The 17,522-nt window shown below is 45.4% G+C and overlaps 1 protein-coding gene across 1 annotated transcript; it reads right to left on the reverse strand.

The window, feature by feature from the left end:
• Window positions 1-756: 756 nt before the first annotated feature.
• EIF3J (eukaryotic translation initiation factor 3 subunit J) lies at window positions 757-15,637 on the reverse strand. Its single transcript, XM_019533911.1, has 8 exons — window positions 15,545-15,637; window positions 15,358-15,458; window positions 7,029-7,092; window positions 6,667-6,758; window positions 6,099-6,213; window positions 5,002-5,160; window positions 3,826-3,899; window positions 757-1,777 (listed from the first exon to the last, which is right to left on the reverse strand). Exons 1-8 carry the CDS (start codon window positions 15,567-15,569, stop codon window positions 1,646-1,648), a joined length of 762 nt encoding a protein of 253 aa, XP_019389456.1. The 5' UTR covers window positions 15,570-15,637; the 3' UTR covers window positions 757-1,645.
• Between the last annotated feature and the right edge of the window lie 1,885 nt (window positions 15,638-17,522).

A 17,522-nucleotide genomic window follows, 5' to 3' on the forward strand; every position in this document is an offset into this window, starting at 1 on the left:
TTATCCCATCTGGTTTAGCAGGGGTCCAACATTGCCCTTGCTTTTCCTCTGGCTCCCCACATATCTGAAAAAGGACTTTTTGTTGTCCTTGACAGGGAATGATAGGCAATGTCCATTTGTGGGTCTAAACTTGTATTTTTAGAGTCATGAATGTGCCCAGCACTCCTCACTTGCTTTGACTGTCATGATTCAATATCAAGGAACATGCACCAGCTTCTCTTCCAGCAATATTCTAGTTCACTTGACTCAACATTCAATGCCACAGGAAGAATTCTTTTCATCGCAGAAATTACTCTGTTAACATCTTCAGCTTGTCATCATGGTCAGATTTAATGACCATAAGAGTCCCCCATGAGCAGGTTACTCATTAAGAGCATGCTTCCTCAAAATCTAGACTGTGGCTGTTCCATATCTGGCAGCCACTACAGATACTGAGGCTACAAGCCAAGGCTGCATCTCAAGACTTTCTTTCTGGATAACTCCCCTGAATAAAGCATAGCAAACACAGGTACATGTGTCATATGATTACAAAAAAATATATTTAATATTGCCACTCACCTCTCTTGTCTATCTGACAGACACCACCTGCACTGGAAATTAGCCATCATGGACCATTAAGCATTTAGAAATAAAGTGACAGTATTACGAGTCGCCTAAATCAAGCAAATCGGCTCATCCTGTGAGAACATTTCACTTGGACCAATGGAGCTGTCCCTCCAGCACGGACTCATATAAGTGCTCCTATAACACAGGCTGTGAAGTCCTCACAATAGTGATTTTATTAAATTAGTTGCTTTATAAAACATTGCAGATGTCATAATTGTTAACATAACAATTTGCCCAACTGTAGTAACTGTTGCAGTTTGCTAAGCAGTTTGGTTTTTTTGTAAATGAAAGAAAATGGCAGTCGTGAAAAGATTCACACAACCCATGAGAACAAAGGAAATCTCTCTCGCACTTAAACCAGGCAGTTAACTATTAAAGAACCTGTACAGCTGTATTAGTAGAAATATTCAGATGAATGTAAACGAAATTGCTTATACTCGAGATACAAGTCATTTTTCAAATGTAATTAAGGAACTGTTTCCTTGTTCTGTTCTAGATGTCAGGCTTTGAAATAACAGTGGGTGATGTGTTTTCAGGTGCAGTATCCTCACTCTGAAGTTAGCAGGCCCCTTCACAAACCTATTAAAAACCTCAAGCTCTTAACTCAATAGACAAAGCATTTTTAATACTAAGTGCACACCACGCCCTTGCTGCAAACTGCTTTTGTTCACAAGATAAATCATTCAAGGAGGTACAGTTAAGGCTGCGTTACTGAACTGTGCTGGTAATAATACAACTTTTGCTGTGTTGAAATTTGTTTCCAATTTAGTGGCTGTTACTATGAAACCAGATAGTAACAAGTAAAACATTATCAGAATTTAATTATACTGTGATTTATGTAGACATTGAGTTTCTTCCTTTTAACCCCCTGGCAGACGGGTATCCCAATGCTTTAGCACCAATGTGTCAAAGGGTTAAATAACCAGCACAGAGATACTGCACTTTTGATTGTAGCATTTGGCAGAATTTAAAGGAAAAGAAATTATGCTACATGTTTAAGGGATTACGGGCAACAGAAAGATGTAAGGGAAGATAAATGTCACATGAAGTCTTCAAAGTCTTGTACATATTCTCCATCATATCCTCCATAATCTGCCAGGTCATCTTTCATAGTAGCCTTCAAACCACCTCCAGGCACAACTCCTTTTTTCTTCTTTCTGGCTTTACTTTGCTGAGGAAAGACCAGAAATGTTTTGATTTACTTAAGAGTTCACATTAACAGCATAAAATATTTCTAAGAGATGATGAAGTACCTGGGTAACTGGATTTAACTTATTTCAGTTCCCCAACTCTGATCTGATAGAAGGTGAACACTGTTGTCAACTGCCCTGCATTTCATACAATGGTGCTGCTGACTCCTACCACAGAAGCAACTGCATCTCAGTTCCCAGTAACTTACTCACAGCAAAGCCATGCTATTTCTGGGTCTCCTCTGCCTTCCCGAGGAGTGGCCTCATTAATCAAAATAGCAGCATGTATCTGCTGTTCAGCACAACATGGCTGGAGCTAAGGAGACATACTAAGTAAATGCAAGTGTAAGGTGTCTAAATGTTGTACTGTTACTGAACTAATAAGAGGGAATCATTTTCTTAGGGCTTTTATATGGCTGCCAGGCAGAGTTGTCTAAAACCTTCCAGGGGAAAAGGTGGTGAAATCTTAGTCACAGGCTCTTGTCCTTTACCCATTAATAATTCTGCCTGTGTGCACTCTTTTTGGTTATAAGGTAAGCTAACCTGAAATTCAAGTCTGATAATTTGCAGAAATAATGTATTAGAGGCAAGTTTGTAACACTGTAAATATGTTTTCTGAAGATGCTCTGAGTAGTCAGATGACAGTACTGTATATTACTAAACTGAGGCACAGGCAGTTTCTTGCATACTACTTTGAACAGCTTTGGGAAATTCTTTTTGAATGGATACAACAGCAGAGACACCAGAACTGGTACAGAGAAAGTTTTGGATCCAAAGATATCCAGAGTCCACATTTTTAAGAACAAAATTTAAAGACTGAAGATTGGATGAAATGCAGCTACAAATGCTAAAAAACATGGTAGTAAAGCACAAGAAAACTACATTCAGAACACCACTGCATCAGCTTTGTACGTAGAAAAAAGCTTGTATTTCTAAAGTCTACTTCTGTTAGAAATGTGCAGTCACTTCAATATCACAGACCTCAAGCTCCAGACTCAAAATATCAACTTGAGGCATGAGAAGGTTTAGTCTTCTGTTAAAAGATTTTTATGGCAAACTATGTACTGTTAATTTTCCCTGGCAAGCTACCAACTGTCAGTGGAGGATATGTTTATGAACATGCAAAGTTGCTATTAAAATAGGTTGTGCCCAAAAAGTTTCCCTTTCTCCAATCGCCTACCAGATTTGGATCACATGCAACAATGACTTGGTTTATTGGATCACATGCAAAAACAGCGGCACGTTTACAGAATATGCATTACAGCTGGCACACAGTGGTTTCCTTCTCAGACTCCCCCGTACAGGTATTGAAATCGTGTAATTTCAGTTGTATCCTAGACAGCATGGCTTGGATTTGACAATTAAAGTGTTTGCTTACCCAGCATTTAAGTGGATTTTACAAGTCGTTATCCCACTGGTACCTGGCTATACCACTCCTTGTAAACTTCTGTACATAAAATATTTCTCTACAATTTATGAATCGCAGAAGGAAACAATTATGTTTCGGTACAACACTGTCACTTCTTTGCAATACCTTTTTCACAAGACACGTGGTTCTTTGGAGAAACACCACAATTTAAAAGAACTAGGTAGCTGTTACCTGCTGCTTATATCACTGACCATGCTGATCTTAGTTTTTGCTAAAAACTAATTTCAAAGGTTTTTAATTATTTCTACAAAAACATTAACTGAAGATCTGGGGCTTCCCCACCATTCCTGAGCACTGACAAACAATCTATACTCCAGAATTAGTGCAGAGATGAGAGATGGCAAGATACAGGCAAAATACTGTTCACTTTAAAGATGTACTTTTTAAGTTTATGAGATTCAAATTTAGGCCTAGGACCCAAATGTGTAACTTCCAGTTCATGTCTCATTAATATCTAATTTATTTTAATTCAAATATGGGACTCCTCCCCCTCCTCATCTCACCCCCATTTTTTACAAAGGCCACACTGTACAGTGTATATGGGGATTAAACAAGTTACACAAAAATCATATGGTTAGGAAGAAGCAGAAAAAGTCTTACCTTTTCTTGTTTTTGTTTTTCACTGCATAGCACTGTCAAAGAATTTGTGATCTTTTTCAAATCGTCAACTTCCACTACATTAGGAAGAGAGAGAGGGTTTTTTTTAAAACCAATAGTTTTCAGAAAATCATCATATCGCCAAAAAGGTAGGATAATTGCAGATTTTGATCCCAAAATTGAACAGATAATGGTGGAGTTCCCCCATGGGCAATTTTGATCCTCAGAACCAAAGTCCAGTAGTTCATAATCCCCTGACACACAACTTATATGTACTGAAATGTAAAGTTGTTAAAATTTTGTTTAAAAGAATTACTTAATATGGGAGTCTAACACTGGAGCACAGCCTGAGGAGCACTTTAAGCCTTTACCAGAGGTCTGTAATGGGGCAGAGTGTTTGAAGGCTTTTGGGAAACAGAGGCACCCAGGAGAAGTGGACGTTTTTAGGCACTTAAAGATCCAGCACCAGGTAGTCCTTCATGATGGAGGACTGGATCGTCTGTAGTACATAGTATATCACCACGTTCTGCAAGTTATCCAACCACCATAAATGTATATTGAACAAAACAGGATCAAGCTTTCATTCGGTATGAAGGACAGTACACACATAAACATAGGAAGAAAAGACATCTCAAAACACTCCTGGACCAAATATCTCGGCCAATCAGAAATGCAAATAGAAGCCAAGTTTACCATCCATTTTATGAGTCAACTGTAAAGCAAACTATATAGCTTTGTTTTAATGTAGTTAACTCTTGAATTCCAGAACACAAACTGCTCCCAAACTGACTTCACGTAACACTGGAAATGTCATTTGCCTTTCCCGCTGACCTACTTGCATTATACAACTCGGGGAAATGTTTTGCCACTCTTAAAAGACATTTGTGGGTCTGTACAAGGTTTAGATCAAAACAGAATTCACCTGTGTTTAAGATGTGGTCCCAAATTGGTACCACCACAGGTAAGCGATTAATAGAAACCTCCTTTAAAAAGATATATGAGACCTGATTCTTAACTAGTCAAAAGCATGGTCAATCAGATGGGTACGTTATTTAATATTATACCACGTAAATCACATTTCATGTTTTGCTCGATTAGCATGTTTTCAAATTTGGCCCTATTCTGTTTCCTGGAGAAATGGAGCCATGTGCTAGGAAATCCCTCTCAAATTAAACTTACATGAAATACATAAGTCTCGAACTAATGTTTCCAAAAAACTGGCATAATGTAATGATTTTTCATACTGTGTAATTTTCTCTTTTAACAGTTTGCCAAATTCCGTAAAGTCGTCTTTTGAAGATGGATTCATGGCATCTATTCCACAAGTGTTATTTACACCTGCAAAGAAAGACAAAAGAATCAAGGGAAGGTCTAGTGCATTTAGCTGTGACTCTTTGCAAGAACTGCGAGGCCACGCTCGGCAAATTCTTTAGCCACAAGGTAAGCAATCGCCACTCGCACTCCACTTCTTATCCCTACTAAAGCAGCACCACTGAAACTTAAGCTGCGCCTGCCAACTCATTTATTGTTTGGCTCTGCCATGCAAGACTCACTTAAACAACCACAGTCATTAAGCTACGTGGGATCTGTATGTGATTCTGGGGCAAAACTTTATCCTACATGTAATCTGAACTATCCACTGTAGTATTCAGTGTATTGTCTCTCCCCTTAAGTAAGGAACTGCAGGCCTCAAGCTCAGCGCTAAATTAGTTGGTCACTTCCCCTCTAACTGACAATTAGTATCTGGACTGTGGTTTCCATCCTCAAGCCAAACACCCACTGGATGGTTTCTGCAGACACCAGCTGAAATGACACAGGGAAGAGTCCTGCCATCTCAAAAAACAAGGGTTCAGTTAAATAAATTTGTATGTGTATTTTTCAAACAAGTTTATTCCTCAGCCATAAACCAGCACAGCTAAAACAATCTGTACCTTGTGCTTCACTGAGAGAATTGGCAAACACGAGTTCCCCAACCTAATTATGCCTACTGTTCTTCCGTATCTGCCTGTTCTGCAACTGTACCTGCTTTTTCAGCACCTAGCTTATTAACATATATAATGCTGAGCCACACCCAAACCGACAACATTTCTGAAGAGCAACCCAAATGATTAGAAATCAGTAGTTCTTTCATGTGTTACTCTATGCAATGCAGCTACTGACTGGAAAGTTCAGTCAGTCGGTGTGGCCTGCTGAAAATTCCTAGCAGCAGATACTACTTGTGGTATTATACCACACAAGCAACTTTCTTGGGTGGGTTCAGCTGTATGCACACTTACCAAATGTTTCTTTTGCTAATTCAAGATCCGCCTCCTCTTGCAATTTCTTTAGCCGTAGTTTATCTGCTACCTGTTCTTCTGGTGTAAGTTCTTTAGGTTCCTCTGGTACCTCTAACTAAATATGCACATATATGTACAAAAATAGACTGTCATTCAAAACTCCTGGCAATCTTGTGCTTACAAATGATTCATTACAGACAGTTACCAAAACCGATCTACAGAACTGAGGGGCTCTGTATGTCAGTTCACACTGGAGGCATGTCATTTATGTTTTATATGAGTACTGCTATGGGAAACTGCAATGGATTTTTCCATGCTGGTATTTCTTGTAGCTAACTGAGCAGTGTACTTCTGTTTGAAGCGGATCCACTTGAAATGCACCCTTTATTGCTAAGAATCCAGATGGTTCAGGCCTCAGGGAGGATGCATCAGGGCAAAGGTCCCCCAGAGGACCACCAACTACACATCCCAGGGACAAAACAACAAAAGTTGTTTCACTACTCCACGAAAGCTGGTCACCTATTTCCCACAGGAAGGTAGGATCTGGATGCCGAGAAGAACACCTTACCCTTTTTTTAATCTCCTCTTGCTTTTTCTTCAGTTGCTTTTCTTTTTCTTTTATTTTTTCTGCTATTTTCTTCTTTTCTGAAACTTTGGTTTCTGTAAAACAGGAGATCTTTAAAAGTTCTCCCCAACACTGAAGGTAACAGGAACAACATTGCACAACAGGGAAGAAAAGCGTCATGAGTAACCTTCCAATTCAAAATCCAGAGGTGCCCAATATAAAAAGCTTTTTTTTTCTGGCACTAATAAACCAAACATATTTTGGTGGCTCTGTCCCATTAATCCAGCTTTATGTACTACCAGATGCATCAAGAACTCTTCCCCATCCTACATATCATGAAATATACTCCTCCCAAAAGTTCTCACCTTGTTTTACCTCAGTCTCTTTTACTTCCTCTTCCTCCTCCTCCTCCTCATCATCCCAGTTATCCTACCGAAGGAGAAAGGATATTATAATCAGAATCAGAATCTTAAACCATCAAAAGGTATCTGTGCAGAAAAGATTATCATTGATTTCAAGGAAAAAGCCAAATGGGGCTAATTCACATCTATTTCTTATTCCCCTCTCCACAATCCACTCACATCTTCCATAGATTTGGGTCGACAGGTAGAAAATCCTAATCTCCAATGCAAGGCAGGTATAAAATAAGGAGTTTTTTTGGTGAATGTACTGAACTGCTTCACTAACAAGTATCCATCATAAAAGGCAGCTTTGGAATTACATTTCCCAGTAGTTCCTGTATCAAGCCCATAGCCCTAAACTGAAGTAAAGCTCATCTTTTAAGCAAGGCATTCCTGTCTTGGTGTAGGGACCTGAGTCAGAATGATACCACTGCGTTCCTATTTAAGTCATTCCTGGGGTTAATTTCTTCCCTCATCGTTAAAAACCTCCAGCTGCTCTAGTCTGAATGTGTCTAGCTTCAGCTTCAAAGTTTCCAGATTTCACAGCTTTATTATGCCTTTTTCAGTTAGGCTAAAGAGCTGCCTACTCAAAAATCTCTTCCCCATAATCAAGTAATCTCTTGTCAAACTGTTTTATCCAAGAGACAGTAAGCCTCACCATATAAAGCACATGTTCCAGAATGTGACAAAAATTCATGTCACTGTCTCCCAAACCTTTACCATTTTTTTATTGAAGCTCTAGAAACACTTACAATAATGCTGTCTGCAGCTCTACTTTCACCTCTACTGGACATTCACCTACTTACTTATCATCCAGGGTTCATGTTGGCTCTCAGCCATTGCACCGCATTAGCTCACATTCATCTGGTAACCCGTGAGCTCTTGTTCTGTTCTGTCACTGCTTTCCAAGACACTGTCCCTTATTCTGCAAGTATGAACAGTCTGTTGCTAGATGGCTCAGAGTAAAATGCTATATTGTTCAAGCAAACTTATCTTACCCAGTGATCCAAACTGCTCGATAGAACAGACCTGTGAGTGTCATCTGCAGCCAGAAGTGATATTATTTCATGATTGTTAATAAAAACCCACTGGGGATAATGTCTTTACAATTAAATGCTCTGACAGTAGTGCACTTTTTTGATTTAGTACTACATGACATAAAGACCAAAAAAATAAAAGCACTTCATAAACTCAAATGCTTCACAAAATCTAAGTAGAGCAGTTATTTTATTAGCCAAACTTGTACTCCCAAGTCTGACAGGATCCGTTTTCCATAAAACCATGTTAGTTGTCAGAATGCCCCATTTTAGATCTTCACTGGTTCGTTCTGATTTTGCCTGAAGCACAGGTGGACTTGCAAAAACAGCAACCCTTTTAATTTTACAATTATATGATCTGACAGCAGTGCAATTCAGCATGAAAATGAATAACTAACATCAATCAGCGGCACACTATTAGTATAAGCAAAAACTAAGACTTCTAGTTTTAACTGTGATTTGCTAGTTAGAGTAGCAGCCAACATACCCAAATTCACTTACACACATTTCACACTGATCTAGGCAAGAGACTCAAAAGAGGGCACACCAATAAAGATTTTCTTGGCCGATACCGATAGCCATTATATTAACCAGCTATATCAGCCAATACCAATCCCATAACCGATTTACAGGAATGCAGCCTGGCAGCTTGGAGAGCAGTGTCCTCCTGGTAAGTCTGTGGGGAAGTGGGGAGAAGGGGCATGGGGGGGGGCGGGCAGACAGAGGCCCTGGTGGTGAGGGAGGGAGCAGGGTAGGGACTGGGGTGCTGCCCAGCCTGGGCAATCAATGCAACCCCAGGGCTGAGAGCAAGATGGAGCCGCAGGCAGCTCATCTGGGTTGCACGGGGAGGGGGTAGCTCCCTGCCACTGCACGCACCCTGTGAGGAGGCATGGGGGTCATGTGCCCCCAGATTATTACAGATTCACAGAAGTTTAGGGCTGGAAGGGACCTCTTGAGATCATCGGGTCCAGCCCCCCTGCTCTGGGCAGGAAAGACTGCAAGGGTCAAATAACCCCAGCAAAGTGTGCAATCAAAAACTACCCACAGAGGAACTTGAACCTTCAATCTCTTGATCCAAAGTCAGATGCCTTATCCATTAGGCCATGTGATCAGCTGTGTTTGTGGATGGGGTGAGGGTAGGCTGCCCACAGCGGGCTCAGGGCCAGGGGCAGCACCAGCCTCGTCCCAGCAGGGACACAGCTGGGAGCTGGGCAGGATCAGCTGTGCGAGATACATGGCAGCAGCGATGCTGGAAGGGGTGGCTACTGGAAGGGGTGCTGGAAAGGAATTGGGGGGTGGCCTGTGGCTATCCCAAAAGCCTTTCCAAGCATCACCCCTGCTTGGGCGCCCACCCCTGCTGCCCTTCCCTTGGGAACCCTGCCTGTTCCTCCCAAGGGAAAGACAGCAGAGCAGAATGTCTCGAGCAGAGGTGGGGGGCCTTGGGGAGCTCCAGCCACCCCAAAATTCCCTGTAGCCACCCCTCACCCCACACAGCTGAGCCCACTCCACTTACAGCCCCTGGCCCTGAGCCCAGTAAGCAGCCCACCTCTGCCCTGCGCACAAATCCAGAGGCCACATGCCCCCATGTTTCCCCCTGGGGGTTCACACAGCTGGCATCCACCCCCGCACCCCCCCAGACAAGCCACCCATGGCTTTGTCCTGCTCCCAGCCCTAGGGTTGCATTTACTGCCCTGGCTGGGCAGCATCTACCCCTGTCCCAGCCCCACTCCCTTCCTCACCATGGGGGCCTCAATCTGCACTGCCCCTACACCCATTCCCCCCTACAGACCTACCAGCAGGATGCTGCTCTCCAAGCTGCCCAGCTGCATTCATGGCTGCATGCATGCTGCAGCACTGCACATACACACAGCATTTATTGCTGAAATTACTGGCTATACCAGCCAAAAAATAATGTTAATTTTCCTTTTAGCAGTGCTGACACAATATGGAACCAATATATCATAAAGAGTTAGGGTTGGAAGGGACCTCAGGAGGTCACATCTAGTCCAACCCCTGCTCAAAGCAGGACCAGCCCCAACTACATCATCCTAGCCAAGGCTTTGTCTAGCCAGGTCTTAAAACTTCCAAGGATGGAGACTCCACCACCTCTCTGGGTAACCTGTTCCAGTCTTTTACTACCCTCCTAGTGAGAAAATTCTTCCTAATATCTAACCTAAACTTCCCTTGCTGCAACTTGAGACAATTGTTCCTTGTTCTCATTGCACCTCCAATTTAAACTTCTTCTCCACACTCCAAAAAGCTGGCCTGAATTTTCAGTAATAATCACTGCCTTGGCTCACAGCAATCTCAGCTCCAACTTTTCCTTAGATAGCACTTTTATTACTATTGTAGGCACTGCTGTTTATAGGCTGCTTCCTCATTTGATCCCCTATCCTTCCAAGACATCTCTTGTAAAACAGGGTGCTGTGACCCTTAAGATTGTTAACTCATCAGCAAGCATTAATGGGTACAGCGGATTCATATCCATTCACTACTCCTGTGTCCACACCCCTTTCAAGCAGTTCCACTCTGCTCAAACTCTGTAATTATGGACAATTGTTTCTCTGCCAGGGATCTCTCTCTCATGCTTACCAAATTCAATTCAACATGCCTAAGAAACATGGGCCTCAGTGTACTGCACAGACCTACGTCTCCATTACATCTGCTTCAGCCAGAAAGACAGAATGAATTTCCTTCTACTTACCCAAGAGCTGGATGACCACGGTTTAATTCAGAGAGAACTGACAACTTTGTGGACCTCGGAAGGTCATTTCCAAGACAAGCAGGCTGGGCAGTTAAACTATGGGCAGTCCTGGATGCCCTGGGAAGAGCTGCAGCAAGGAGTGCCTTTTTCCATCTGTAATTGTCCAGAGAGTACAATCTTCTCTCTCCAATGCACACCTCAACACAAGCATGGACCATTGTGGATTCACAAAATTAACCTGTTACAACACATTCCACATGGGCTTCTCCCTTAAGATCACTTAGAAGATGAAGCTGGAACAGCCTAATACAGCACACCTAAGTGGAACTGGAGCACTGGTCTAGCATGCTCCCAGTGTCCCATAATTTGCACGGGCCTCCAGTCAGCTTCTGGGTAGAATTCCACATGTTGCTTTAATCTATGAAGCTGGCAATGACTTGGTGCCTAGCTCACGAGTCAGCACCTTCCTTCCTCCCCCCGCCCTTTACAGGCTGTCACAGTGGAGATCTGCAGAAGCACAAGCTGGAGCAGCCCAATACAAATAAGACACTGCTGCTGGCAGGACACTCCCTAGCGTTGTCTGCCAGAACTCAGATATCAGTCTTCCAGTGAGGCAACAAACCCCTCATTTCCCCCCAGCTCTTCTCCAAAGCTGTTGACAGAGCAGGACTATGGTCTATACATTTAAGGATAGTCTTTTAACAGCTCTTACTGTACAGGACAGAAGCCCAAGATACATTTTAAAAACCTGAGTAACTTTCATGAAAGCAGTGTCATTTCTTCTAGAGTCTTATTTTTTTCATTGGTACCCCAACTAAGCACTCCAGAAGTGATACCTTTCCAATGTTGACACTACAACAGCTTCGCTGAAATCTGAAACTATTTCAAGGGCTTGTTTATATATAGCTGACTGTTCAGTTATAAAACTGATGCTTCCCTTTCCACATACATGATCCCAGGCCAAAGCTGCTAGTCACTGCTGCTTGTTACAGATCCACAGTGACTCTTCTATAAGTCTCTAATGCATGAAAATTCAGGTTGCAAAAAACCACCAAGAATCATCCTTTGTTATTCCACCATCAGGCCGTAAGAACAAGTTATCGCACTGTCCGAATCTCCAGCTAACATTCTTGATGGCTCCATTTCACACAAAAGTCATCAAAGCAGCCTGGAAGCTGCCCCCCTGTACTGTGACAAACATGTTTCTTAGTTTAGGCTTTGTTAAGCACAGGACTGCCCACAAGTAAACAGAAGTGTCTTGGCACTAGACCTGTGTCTTCCATATAATTTCATATTCCAGGTAACATTTCAGAGTAACTTCTTGCTACCTTAGGAAGACCTTAGTTATTAAGGGTCTGTAACTCTTAAGTTTCCTCAGCTTGCTACTACCATTAAGTTTTTATTCAACTTAAATGTTTTTTAAAAACCCACTTAAATCACCAGTAAGAAAACCTAAAAAATACCAAACCAACCAGAAGAGAATCTAGAGTTATATTAAAATAACCATACATGGCATAGCAGTTTTCACATTCTGAGACCATGATTGCATCCAGTTACAGCCCTTTAAAAAGAAGCAGACAGCTGGGAAGCAGCTAGGTGGCTACACATCTATCTGACAGACATTTTGGCATAAGCAGGAAGCTGTTAAGTGTTTCAGGGAAAACGTGGCAGCAAAGCCTTGCTTGCCAGAACAGGTTTGGGGGCTGTAAAATGCCAATTCAGGCTGTTACCCCTCTGTTAAAAAACAGCCTAACCACTGTGCACCAACACAGAGTGTAGGTTATGCACATAGGAGAACAAGCGCATCCAAAAGGTACAAACTGTTCAAAGTCTATTTGTCCTTCAGATGCATTTAACTTCATTAAGATATGAGGTGCATTGATACATTGGTCCCATACTGAAATGGCACTGATACAGAGAAAAATGACTATTGGAAGTTGGCTTTTTTCGCTTGATGTGGCCAAAAAAAAGTCTTGTGCATACATGCAACCACAGCATGCATGCGGCCAGAAGCGCAGCCCGGAAGCTTGGAGGGAAGCATTGGCTTGTAAATCTGTTGCGGGGGGGTGCAGATTGAGGCCAGGGCAGGCACTGCACAGCTGGGTTGGAGCATGGGACAGAGCTGTGAATGGCTCATCCGGGGGGGGGTTCTGGGGCAGTTCCCACTCTGCATACACCCTGGAAGGCCATGGGAGGAGTATCCCCAGATCTGCATGGGGCTATGGGGGGGCTGCAGCAACCCCAAAGTTTCTCATCGCCCCCCACCCCAATCTACCTCCAGCACCACCACCGCCCGCCCCAAGAGCCACCTGGCCCAGCCTCCTTTGCCGAGAGCCTAGCACTACCCTGGCCACAGCCCACAGCTGCAGCCTGGCCCACCTGACACAGATCTGGGAACACATGCTCCCCATGTGCTCCTGGGGTGCACACAGTGGTGGGAGCCATCCCTCCTGCAGGAGCTGCTCAAGGCTCCATCCCATGCCCCACCCTGGCTGAACAGCGCCTGCCCTTGCCCCACTCCCTCTCTCATCGTGGGGGCACCCCCCCCCCAGTGATCCTTCCCTCCCCGCACCCGACTTACCAGCCTGATGCTGGTCTCCAAGCTGCTGGGATGCATGTTGGAATCGGACTGGTACCAGCCGATATGGCTTCTTAAAAATCGGCCGTTGCTATCAGCCCAAAAAAATCTATCGGTGCACCCCTAATGAAGATAGTAGAGACCATTCACTTTGGTTTTTTTAATGTCTTCATTACAAGCAGTAGCTAACCCAAGCTATAGGCAACTCCAACACAGTCATATGCTTTGTACACAAGCTCCAGCAGTTAGCGCAGACAATGGTGGGGCACAGTGGGGAGGCAGGAGGGGTGAATGCCCCAGGCTGTGCAATATGCTCCCCAACCTGGCACACCCTAATAGCAAGGTGCTCCACTCACCTGGCACCACCCTGCAAGATGCTTCTCTCCACCCCACCCAGAGGCCCCACCTCCATAAAAGCCAAAGTATGCCCCTATCGCCTGCTTCCCTGGCTGCAACCTGAACAGCAAAAGAAATGAAGCCCACAACTAGCAAGAACAAATTACCTTAATCAAGTTTAGAGTAGGACTCCTACTTGCACCCGTGTCTGGGCAAACCAGAAAGGAGGAACGCACTTTTCATCATCTAGTCACTAATAATAAGACTGCCTACAGCAACCTCTCAGTAACCTAAATTCAGTGTTTAATTCTACGTATTAAGTTACCTGCATTCATTCACCAACATGCACAAAACAAAGCGGCCTCAACTTCAAATACAGACTGTCCCCTCCTACAGCTTGGAAATCTGTGACAGGTCACACTCAAACGCAGGAAACAGTGAAATCAGCTCCAAGAACCACCTCAAGTCACTATGTTGCATCTCATCACCTAATCCTATGTAGCACTGAAGGGCTGTCTGGTTTCCTGGAGAAGGGGGGTCTTAGGGCTAGAAGACATCTGCAAGGGCAGGAACCGTTTCTAATCAGCACACAGTGGCTCCAGATAGTCCCTTCTCAGCACCAAGCCGCTTACATCTCCCTTTGGCCATCATCCCCATCTCACTGCTTCTCTAGGCCAAAGCCCTGGCCAACAGGATGCAACGCGCACTTCAGTGGGGAGCACAAGATTAACGCCAGCTGGAAAACCATAAAGCAACTCACTATGGGGAGACCCACAAAAAACTGAGAACAGACAGCGTTTCTCTGTACGCTGGAAAACGAGACACTTTCAGAGATGTCAACACCCAGGCACTGGCTCCAAGGCAGGAAGGTAGAAATAGGAGAGAAAAAAGAAAGTTCATGGACATCTGCCCCCAAAAATAGCCTTGCACAGTTTTGCTTGACATCTCATGTGCAAGCGTCCAAAGCACTAAACAAAGATAGCAAGGGGAGCGGGGCTCGCTTCTAGTCCAAACCCCTGCCCGAGACAGGGTTGCCCCAGTCCAAACCCGCCCGGACGGTCCAGCGTCAACCCCCTGCACCCACGTACAGACACGCAGGACAGCAGAGCGAACCCAACCCTGCTGCGCTGCAGTTGTCCACGAGCCGCGTGGTTCGGAGTGGTAGCGAACAGCGTGCACGATCGCCCCGGGTGGGGGCAGATCTCGCACCCGGTCCTGCCACCTGGAAACCGGTCTGCGTGCGCCGACTTCTGTTCTCTCACACACACGCACTGGACACGCCCCCTAGACACACTATACACACACTACCCCCCCAATACACCTAGACACACGTATGCACACCTACACCCCATGACACACACACAAATGCGCACCTACACACAACCCATGCATACCTACACCTAGACACACACATATGCAACTACTTGCATGTATGCAACCCGACACCCCTAGACACGCCTATACACACACGTATGCAACTATAGTCACACGTATGCACACCTACACACACACGGCCCCGAGCGCGGCCCGGCCCCCACTCCAGGCAGGTGAGCCGGCAGCGGCCCCGCGGGACAAGACAGGCCGGACCGCGTTCGAGGACACGCGTGTCCCTCCGTCCGTCCCCACGTCCCCCCGCACCTTCACGTCGTCCTCCTCATCCTCGCCGGCCCAGCGGTCGACGCCCACGCCCGGCACCAGCGGTTTAACGGCCGGATCCGCCGCCTCGAAAGTGTCGGCGTCTGTGAGGGGAGAGAGCAGGTGAGCGGGGGCGGGCGGGGAACGCGAGGGGCCGCGGGGAGGGGGTGGCGGCAGGAGCGGCACCTACCCCACGAGTCCGCCTCGGCCGCCATCTTGCCTCGCGGACGGAGGGAGGGGAGGAGGGAGCGCCGCGCCGGACGGTGACTCGCCGCGCGGGGCATGCCGGGATCGCGGCGGAATGGCCGCCGGGGGGCGGGGCGGTCTCGTCTCTAGGGCCCTCCCCCTCTGCGTGGCTGGGGCGACCTCCCCTGAGGGGAGACCTGGGGCTGACCCGCACCCACGAGGGGGTCTCTAGGGGTGGGGCTCCCCCACCCCGAGGGGGTCTGTGGGGCTGGGACAGCTCATAGCCATTAGTGAGCTGAGCCCCCCAAAGTTTTTAGATTAAAAAAAGTAACCCTAAATCCACACTTTCTATGATTTAAAATAAATCACCACTAATACAGAGTTGCATATATAGCTGCGTTTCATTTTAAGCGTGGGAAAATGTGGATTTTGGGGGGGTTAATTTGGTTGTTTTATTCCAAAACATTGGGGTTTTTCTTTTTTTATCAGAGGGATCCCGGTTTTCTGGTAGTTATGCAGAGTAGGGGCTGTGGCGGGGACCCCCGTTCCTTCCCTCAGTTTGGAGCTTGCCACCTACGTTGAACATCCCCGTGGGAGGTGCAGGCGGTCACCACAGGACAGCTGCCCTTGCCCTTGCCCTTGCCCTTGCCGGGCTGGGGCCAGCTGGGGGGATGCCAGCGGAGCCGTGGAGAGGGCTCGGGACAGGAGCAGCCCATCGGGAGAAGAGAGGACAGGCTGCCCTGCCGGAGAGGTTGGACCACAATTTGCCAAATCCTGCGCTTGCTTCCCAGGTCAAAAGTTTGCATCACATCATCCAGGTAGGGAATCCGTTGGCCTGAGATGAAATGGGGTTGGCTCGCCTGTTTTGGGCATCTGGGTGAGCAGCCCTTGTTTGTGGTGTGAAGTCTCGACCGGCCCGCTCCAAGCAACCTGTTATTTTAAGTCCTTTCGTCTCCGGGTGCAGTCTGGGGTCCATGGCTGGGAGCTCTGTCATAATTGGCACTGATGGTGGCGGTGAGGAGGGTGGTGGGTGGGAGAATCAGTTCTTTCAGGGCAGGGGGGGTTTGCCTAGGCTAAAATAAAAGACGCGGTGTTCAACCATGAATCTCCTGCCTAATGTAACCAAAAAGTTCAGTGTAGACGCAGCGTTCTGCTTTGTCCTATGTGAAGCTGCTGTGGTTGCAGTCTAATGCGTAGCTTTAGCTACGACATGGCTTCATTCACCTGCACCTGCACCTGGCTGGGCCTTTCCAGCAGTGCTGTACTGACCGGGGTGTATGAGCTAACACTATGAAAACACACTGTTTTTACCCGGGTGCCCTTTGAATGTGCACCTTTACAGCAAGGGGTAAACCTGGGGGTAAACAGTTGCATCCATATTGGGCGCGTTGCAGTGTTTTAACTTTGCAGGCCTGGTTAAAGTGACATATTTTTCATGGACAATACTGTTGGTCATTCTCACGTGTGTTCAGAGAGAGGCAAGGCTGATCATCTAACATTTGAACACTATTACAGCCTTGGTCAGTAATATATGGTGTACACATGAATAATAAACTTCTTAATGAAGACAAGATCTCTGAGTCTGTGCTGGTTCCTCCTGTCCTCTGAAAAAGACAGAGGTAAAGGTCAAATACCTTAATATAATACATACATAAATGAACTTCTAGGAAGTAAAACAGTAAAGTGCTAGTCAGCCATTTCACTCTTACCCTTGCTCTCTCAAATGCAAGTTTCCTTAACTGTAAATATGTTGGCAGTATACGCCTGCAATTAGAACGGTATAGAGATGCAAATGTCATTCAGGGCACCATCAGACAATGTTTTATTGAGATTGTATATACTGGATTATCTAAACCTAAAAGAAATGAACACAGAATCAAAGGAAGAAGTGCTAGATATGGGATGTAGTAGGATACGGGTTGACGAGGAATGACGAGGTTAAACGGTCATAAACTACTACAAGACCGTTTCAGGCTGGACAT

This window comes from Crocodylus porosus, unplaced genomic scaffold (assembly GCF_001723895.1).
Source record: "Crocodylus porosus isolate Cpor-Errol unplaced genomic scaffold, CroPor_comp1, whole genome shotgun sequence".
NCBI classification, from domain to species: Eukaryota; Metazoa; Chordata; order Crocodylia; family Crocodylidae; genus Crocodylus; species Crocodylus porosus.

Excerpts from the sequence above, each read along its gene's own strand:
- EIF3J (XM_019533911.1), bottom strand. The coding sequence starts at position 15,569 with ATGGCGGCCGAGGCGGACTCGTGGG. Across the intron at positions 6,214-6,666 it reads AAGAGGAGATTAAAAAAAGG|TTAGAGGTACCAGAGGAACC; the intron begins GTAAGGTGTTCT and ends GTGCATATTTAG. Across the intron at positions 5,161-6,098 it reads ATTAGCAAAAGAAACATTTG|GTGTAAATAACACTTGTGGA; the intron begins GTAAGTGTGCAT and ends CTTTCTTTGCAG.